A 9033-nucleotide genomic window follows, 5' to 3' on the forward strand; every position below is an offset into this window, starting at 1 on the left:
GTTTCGCTTATTTTTCACAAAAAAGTTATATGAACAACTCAAATGAGACAGTCGGTGATATCCCTCACTCACTATTTCTTTTGTTTTTATTGTTTGAATTATACAATATTTCATTTTTTATAGATTTGACAATAAGGACCAACTAATTGCTGAATCATATAGTATTAAACAATACTCATCCAACATGTTCAGGGAGGAATTAATCGTTGTTTCACTTGACAATGAGGAGAAAAATAGAATATTCCCTATTTCATATGATAAAATACAAAAGAAATAGTGAGTGGATGACGTCATCAGTTTCAACATTTGCATATCCACCAGGATGTGCATATAACTGTTTTGTGAAATTAAGAAAAACTTTATACGGCATAACTTTCTTATTTTACATCCGATTTTGATGAATTTTTCAGTGTTATGCTTGTTGGATTTTTCTCTTTTTATTCAAATCAACTTTTTGTTGGGGTTGGCTTGTCCTTTAAGACCAAGGGTGGATTCCGATTTACCTCCCGGCCCCCCCCCCCCATATATACCTAAATCCTAGTCGATTGTTCTGCTTAGTTTACCTTTTATTCTTGCGATATATCATAGTAAACCTAATCAACTTTTTAAACATGACAAATTGAAAGTGGTCTTTAAAAATATGTACCTTTCATCTGCTTAAGATACAATATTTAAATGCCTCATCATAATTTTATGTAAACAAAACACTGACCGCTTTTTGTTATCGATATCACGCGACCCCACACGCGACCTTAATAATTCGGTCAGCTCAAGACATTTGCGACCGACCCGGCTCGCTGCGCTGACGTAACTTTAGGGTGGTATCCATGAACTGAAACTATGAGCTATTTTCACTATAAAATTAAGCGTCAATTCATTAGAATTTTTAATAAAGTAAAAGAATTGATTAAAAATACTGAAAGAATATCAAAATATTTTGAAATAGAATTTTTATTTTGATCATCAAAATAAGTTCTCATATTTGATAATTATGTGGTTTGTTCCCGGAAATAATTTTAATTCCGTACCGTAGATTTGTCATTGGTCCACGCCGCGCCTATACTATTACTAGTATGGTCCATGCAGGTCTACGTACGTCTCTGTAAAAAAAGAAGAACTAGACGCCAACTTCAGCTACGATACGTGTTTATTTTTATTGCAGAAGAAGGAAACAAGGATAAGGAATTGATAAGTGATCTTTGTGGATTTGTCTGACGTTGGAATATCACCATCAGAAAGAGGGAATCTTTGCAGTATATTTTCATGATTTGACGTGTTTCAAACAAGGTATTTTCCTTCTAAAAGCTAGTTTTCTTTCTTGGTGTGTTTCTGCCGGTGGCGGTGGCGTAACTGTGACACAAAAGGGATTCATCGCACGTCGACGTCGTCAGCGTGCCGGTGGGTCAAGTCAGCGTACCGGGTACCCTGTCGGCTGTATCACCCGTCAATGTCACAGGGCAGAGCTCGTTCATTCGAGGATCTATTATTATTAATTTGGCAGTGCATCGAGGCTCAGACTCAGTTGGGGAATGGAACACCAGTGAGCACTGTCCATTGAGTCAACGAAATCTATATTTATGCCAGACCGGACCTCCACCATTGGATTTTTATTATACCGCCTTATTATTACCGGTACTTTCACGAAGTAACAGACTCCAGAAAATTTTAAAATTTGCGAAGACATGTCATGAAATGAGTGAATGAAGAGGTGACAAGAAAAGTGGAAACTTCTAACAGTTAATTTTCATGTAAATGTCTGCCCAACCCCCAAACCCAAGTCTGTTTTCTATTTTGAATAAAAATAGCCAACTTCATTAAAAGAGGTCTAAGTCATCTAACGTTACTTACTTGGTTCTCGACAAAGTGAAAGGCAAAATTTCCCTAAATAAACATGGAAACTCTTGTAGGCTCTCCTTTGACTCTTGTTGTAAAAGCACCAAACCAGGAGATAGGTGATCAAACTGTTGAATGTTTTCTTGACTGGACAGTAAGGAAGCTGAAAAAACATTTATCTGCTGTTTATCCAACCAATCCTGTAAGTATGGTCTGGAAGTGTATCCTATATTATATCATTTATAGTTTTAGTAGTATTATAGGCCTACACTATATTCTCCTAAACTGAGTTACACATGTAAGAGGAAGTTCACCTTTGTCTTGATTTCAATACTGAGAATTAAGAACCCAGTGCAGCATGTAGAAAATTGTGTAATCCTGGGTGCCAAAAATTATTTGTATTAAAAAGTTGTCACGAACTTCACCAAAATCATTTCAGCATTTCAACCTGATTGATAAATTGCCCTGCTCCTCCCCATCAAAACATACTGGCTGGCACTTCATGAACCTCCCTACAGGGGGGGGGGGGGGTATCCATAATCCATGTAAATGACAGACGGTGTGATATATGCTTGGATGATTGGATATGTTTTTTTGTGAAGTTAGCGGCCAGTTACGTGTGGAAATAATTCTGGTCCCTAAAACCCAGGATTATCGAAAATTGAATTGTTCAATTATGAAGTCTCCATTCTTTCAAATTTGTATTAATTTTCACTGACATAGCTAATCTGCAGTCTCTTTCTTATTCTCCATTATTACATTCCTTTAATTCTCAGCTGGATTTCTTAAAGTTTAATGACGTTTTAACTTACATACGTACATGTATAATCTTGTTGCACATTAGATGAATAGGAGACATGAATATCTTTAACATCTTCTTCTTTATTATTAGATACAGACAATATTATGTAACAAACTTATTTCTCCCCCCCCCCCCCATCAGAATGAGAGAAGTCAAAGAATTATATACTCTGGAAAGCTACTCCAAGACAACTTGCTGTTAAAGGATGTCTTACATGTACCATTGGTTAGTAATATCCTTCCTTTATTGTGTCCAAGTGTAAGTACTTAATCTGTAAAATAAAAATAGATGAAATTTATAGATTTTTAAAAAGAAAGTCCTAATTTATTCCAGTGTACATCTTATCTTAAGTCCTATTACATTTAAATTGGCCACGCTACACTTGCTACTGTTTGCGACCATTTTCTTGCAATGAGTCAATATCCACCACACAGATGTTAATAGCAAATAAAACAACAATTTATGTGTTTATAACCCTTAGTGCCTGTAATAAGAATTATTCTCCATCTTCCTGACTGCAGTCCTCCTTGTAGAGTAAAGTCATGCACAAGATTGTTGAGATCGCAATCACAAGAGCAAATGACATTAAGTGTGGCAGGAGAACAAAATGAAACTGTTGTGCAAGTAAAAAAAAGATAACCGTCTTAACTGAAGAGCAATACAGATTGTATTTAGTTGGAGAAGCCTCCTGACAGACTGTACATGAAGCAAAAAAGGGGGGGGGAGGCAAAATATAGACAAGAAATAGTGAGACTGACAGTTTGAAAGAAATTGGAGGTGGAAAGTAGGAAACACCTGTTTGAAAAAATGAGAAGATAAAGACTGTAAATTCAAATCTGTCCTTTGTTTGTGACAAATACATGTAGGGTCATCTACTCATCTTCCAAATGTGTTATGTTTTTAATGATCTGAAATTTGTGATTTTCTCTGAAGTTAAAGTTTCCCTTGGGGCTGTAATCAAATATGTACACTGTTAGTATGTTCTCATAATATCACTCTACAACTTGAAAAAAAATGTGACATTTCAGTTACATTGTCCCTGCCGTACAGTGTACATGATCATGACTATTTTAAGTGTTGGAAATTCTTAACTCTATCAAGTTTGTTTGATTCCGTTCAAACTTTCCATTTTCTTTTTTAAAAACCATCCATTTGGGTAGGATTCCCCTTTAAAATATCCTTTGAGATATCATTCAAGCAATTCTTACATTTTGTAGTTAAAAGTGATACTAGTATTTGAATTATTTTTCAAACTGTGAATTTGTTTCTGTAGAACAATCCTAAGGAGAATAGATGTACAGTTCACTTGGTCTGTACACCACCCCCAGAGGAGCTCGCCAAGAGAGAAACAAGCAGACAGAGTCAAGAAACAGTACTATCAAATAATGATGGTCTTAGACAACGGACATCAACACAACGCGTCCCTCAACCTGAACAGCCGTATCAAAATGCTTATCCCGATGCCACGTAAGTGCACTGTGTACCATCAACATAGACCTTGTAGAAATTTTGTTTTCTGTCATGTGCTACATGTTATACTTGTACCTATATGTGTACTTTTCATAATAAATTGCTCCCTAGCTCACTAGATGAGGAATATAGATGCATAGTTGTAGAGGATTTTCATTTCCCCTCCTTTTGTTTAATAAATGAAGTCATTGTGAAAATACATTTGATCAGGGTTATCAGCCCATCAGTGAAATCAGGGAAAATCAATTTTGATTGGCCCTAAAGCCAAAAGCATGGTAGTCAGTCAGACTCTGTTACATTTTGTTGAACATTATCAAAACAACATCCATTTGTTATGGTGGTACTAATTAGTTTTTCATTATTGTTTTTATACTGAAAATACATGTAATTCACTGCAACATGAATGACAAAGTTGATTCTTATGAATAGTATTTAATGGAATAAAATGTACAACATTCTGAAGATAGTAAAACAAAAATATTGGAAATTGTAACTTATAATCCTGAATCCCTCGAATTAGAGTTTTATTCATTGGCTTGTACATGTATATCTACATTGTTGTGGTAATACTGGGTTTTAAAATCTTTTCCTATGCTTATAAAGTAGAATTTATATATTAAAGTAATATGACATTTATATTGACCCACTTAAAGAACTTAATTATTATATAATCACATCCTTGTATTGTGAAAAAAAAAGATTAAGGATACTTCACATGAAGTAGCTTGTTTGGTATTAATTGATGTCTGATTTTAAAGGGAAATTTGGAGAGATACATGTAAAGAAAACTTTTTGCTCTATGTACTTGCTTTATACAGAGTTGGGGTCTTTATTCCTTCAAATATTATCCAGAATATGCTATATTATAATTCATAATTTCTTAGAAAACCAATTGTGATCAGTCTAAAAAGTCCTAGGTCCTGATGTTTTCAGAACTTATTTTTCATGCTACAACTCAAGTACATGTAATAAGACCATATTTGTTAATATCTCTTTTTTTTCTCACTGCCTTTCCTTTTTGCCTTCTAAAAATCCTCAGCTTCGACATGTATATTTCTGTATTTAGAGCGCATCAATACATGAATATGCACAGTCATGTAGCCCCAGCGACTGTATTGAGGATATGCCCCCATGTGTTACTGAGCCTTCCTATTGGATAGAAGGGCTTTCTCTAGGAAGTAACAGTGATATTGTTTAGTTTGCCTTAAAAAATGAGAGGGTAGTTGGAGAGATATGACAGAGAATTGACAATCTTCAGAATACCGATGTGTGACAATCATAGCGGTGTCATATCTTGGAGAGAAATGACAGTTTCCCAAAATAACACCCCTATATTTTTTCTAAAATAAGAATTTACTTGCGTCAGTGCAGTTTTTAATGATTTTCATAAGATTATGACATTTTATTTTGGTTTCATTTGTTTAGTTCTTTGCCTTCAACATCTGGCTCAGTCCCAGTGCCTCAACCTGGCGTCATGCCAAACTCTTCCATGTCTACTGCACAAATGCAATGGATGCAACATGTGTATGCCCAGCAGATGGCTGCCTACATGCAATAGTGAGTACATTGTACAAGTATTGCATCAATATACATGTAGTTTATCAAAATAATTATGGAACAAGATATAACCAATGTTGAAATGCAACACTATGAATATGAGATCTCTAAAATATTTGTATTAAGTGCATATTAATTGCATATTAAAGGACAAGTCCACCCCAACAAAAAATTGAATTGAATAAAAAGAGAAAAATTTAACAAGCACAGCACTGAAAATTTCATCAAAATCGGATGTCAAATAAGAAAGTTATGACATTTTAAAGTTTCACTTAATTTCACAAAAAACAGTTATATGCACATCCTGGTTGGTATGCAAATGAGGAGAGTGATGTCGTCATCCACTCACTATTTCTTTTGTATTTTATTATATGAAATATGAAATATTCTAATTATCTCCTCATTGTTAAGTGAAACAGTGATTAATTCCTCCCTGAACATGTGGAATTAGCATTGTTTAATAGTATATTATTCAATAAAGTCGGTCCCTATGGTCAAATCTGTAAAAAACAAAATATTATATAATTCAAACAATAAAAAACAAAATAAATAGTGAGTGATGGACATCATCGACTGACTCATTTGCATGTCACTGAGTTGTGCATATCACTGTTTTGTGAAAAATAAGCGAAACTTAAAATGCCATAACTTTCTTATTTTACATCCGATTTTGATGAAATTTTCAGTGTTATGCTAGTTTGAGTTTTCTCTATTTATTCAAATCAACATTTTGCTGGGTTGGACTTGACCTTTAATATCATTTTGATCATTAATGTTTTGATTCATGTATATTTGTACCCTCATTGATTGAGTGTTATTGATTGTAAGTGAAAGTATCATAAAAACAAACCAATCAAAAGCACCACAAGGATGTAAGTTATTGATCTGTATTATTTTGTCATTTGAAATATTTCTATATTTCATATTTGTCAGTGCGAGTATGATGGCAGCAAGTAGTGGTGGGATGCAGGCCGGTTGGAACCAAGCTTATCCAATGACATCATCACCATGGTTACCACCTTCAGTACCTCACCCTGCTACATCGATCAACCAACCGCACCCCAACCCAGCCCCTGGTCAACAAGCTGAAGCTGCCCCACCCCCAGCTCCCGCTGCTGCTGCTCCAGCCCCTGCTGCTGCTGGCCCACCCCCACAGAGGATGAACGTTGGTGGTGGTCAGGCTGGTGATATGGATGAGGAAGGAGTGAGACGGGATTGGTTGGATTGGACGTTCACTCTGTGCCGGTTTGGAATCTTGCTGAGCATCGTCTATTTTTATTCATCTATTCATAGATTCTTGATGGTTGCTGGAGCTGTGTTTGTTATGTACTTGTAAGTCTGGACACTCTTCATGTTTGAATTCAGTAAATTAAGTTTTCCCTCCGTGATCTTTAACTTTAAAGATCAATCAATTGCTTTTCTTATTTTAGGTTTTAGAGTTCTTATCTTGGCATAAGTAAAATTATGGTATTAGATTTGTGTTTAAGTTTAAGTATAGGTACTTTATTCCGGGTTTGAAGTAGAATTAATGAATTGCATGGACTAAAGATCATTTATCAGATTATCAGAGTTCTCATTAGTCTGCAATACATTTCACAGTATACTTTTTTTCATTGATGTATTTATATAAGTAATAAAAAGTCTTTTCTTTACAAATGTATTGAAAAATAAATTGCATCATATCAATGCCATGAATAATGTAGTTTTCCCCCCATGTGATGTTATGAAATATCCTCCAGCATGTGTTTGTTGATGGTTTTAATTGTTAAAATAGAATAACGCCATGAATATCAAAATAAGAGCTCAGTTCATGTGAATGAGAATCTATGTGAAAACAGACTTAGGTAACATGGAATTAATTTTCTACTTACAACAAAATATTTGACAGATATCAAGCAGGATACTTTCAGTTGAGACGGAGACAAAGAGCAAGACCACCTGTAACCCCACCCCAAGAACAACTTCCAAGGGAGGAAACCCCACCCAGTGATGGACAACAAGATGATCAGGTCAGTTTGCATATATTTTCCCCATTATATTTGCTATTTAAGCACACAATAAGAATTAACAAAAAAACCCACCTGAACATGACTTTATTTTATAAGTATCAAATTGTAAGTTTATTATCCCACATGGATAGGTTTGGAAGATGTCAGAATTTTTAGAACAAGGTGTAAATGGACATGAATTTTTATGAAAAAAAAATTAGAGTAGCCTTGATTAAAAACAATTTTAACTCGCACAAGGCGTAGCTGAGGGAGTAGGACTGTTTCAAAGGCACAGAGTGAGTGGAGTTGTACTCGTATCAAAGCAAAACGATGTGTATAAGATGTGGATGCTTGGTTTGTAAATGATATCAAAACCATGACCGATCATAATACTTCCCTCATATAACTGCTCATCAAATCTTGGAATTGCAAGTATTATAAATTGTATACTTCCATTCATATATCTTTCTTCATTTCCTCCATTTGATCTAAATCAGCCTGAGGAATCGGAGAGCAGTACTAGCGGCAGTGATGACGTTGATGGTAGTACAGAAGCTGAACCAGTAGAACCTCCCCGGCCCGGTATGTTAGTTACAGTCTGGATCTTTGTCTCTACATTCTTTACATCAATACTTCCTCAGGGTCCTCCTCAACAGTTTCCTGCAAACTAATAAACTTGCAGGGACCTCCTGAACAATTCCTTATATTGTGGACATTCATGGCATTGCCTATGTATACTGCATCATTTGGACCATCTCACCATATTACATGTATGTCAAATCAAGGCTTCTAGCTGGATTGCAGGGATCCACTCATATTTTCTTCTGATGAACTCTTTACATGAGTTTCCAGTGGGAAACAAGTAACCATCTTTGTTCGCTGCTACAGCAGTTCTTGTGTTAGAACAAGATGACAAGATGGAATAGTTTAGGTGGAGGCTTACCTATTATAACTTGAAGAGAACGCCCTGTGGATTTTATATTTTTCTAATCTGAAGTTACAGTAACCATGTCTAAAATTTGAATACGATTTTAAATTCGCCATGTGAAGTCGGCGTTCTATAAATCATGATAAATATTTATTTCAAGGCCTTTCTCTTTTCACTTTTAGGCAGCTATTATTGCAAAGAATATTTACTATAAACCAGATTTGAATGATCGATTCTTCTTGGTGTTTTGATTTTTTTAAAGAAGGTTTATATTTATAGAAAAAATCTAGTTTCTCCAGTTAATCTGCAATGGGCTGTCTGCTTAGTGGTTTGATTGTTAATTTTGCCAATACCATGGAGAGTTTTATTTCACAAAACATGATTTCATTTTTTTACATGTAGAAGTTCTCACTTACCTTTTATTCTAGAATTGTAAATGGTCTGTAGGTGAAAGA

General features: G+C 35.0%; 1 protein-coding gene across 1 annotated transcript; it reads left to right on the forward strand.

The window, feature by feature from the left end:
* The first annotated feature begins 820 nt into the window (after window positions 1–820).
* On the forward strand, window positions 821–8832 carry LOC129254257 (homocysteine-responsive endoplasmic reticulum-resident ubiquitin-like domain member 2 protein). The gene is made up of 7 exons (XM_054892713.2): window positions 821–2035; window positions 2777–2860; window positions 3909–4102; window positions 5531–5662; window positions 6596–6994; window positions 7551–7671; window positions 8148–8832. Exons 1-7 carry the CDS (start codon window positions 1892–1894, stop codon window positions 8319–8321), a joined length of 1248 nt encoding a protein of 415 aa, XP_054748688.2. The 5' UTR covers window positions 821–1891; the 3' UTR covers window positions 8322–8832.
* The last annotated feature ends 201 nt before the right edge of the window (window positions 8833–9033 follow it).

The sequence above is a fragment of the Lytechinus pictus genome, chromosome 2 (assembly GCF_037042905.1).
Source record: "Lytechinus pictus isolate F3 Inbred chromosome 2, Lp3.0, whole genome shotgun sequence".
NCBI classification, from domain to species: Eukaryota; Metazoa; Echinodermata; class Echinoidea; order Temnopleuroida; family Toxopneustidae; genus Lytechinus; species Lytechinus pictus.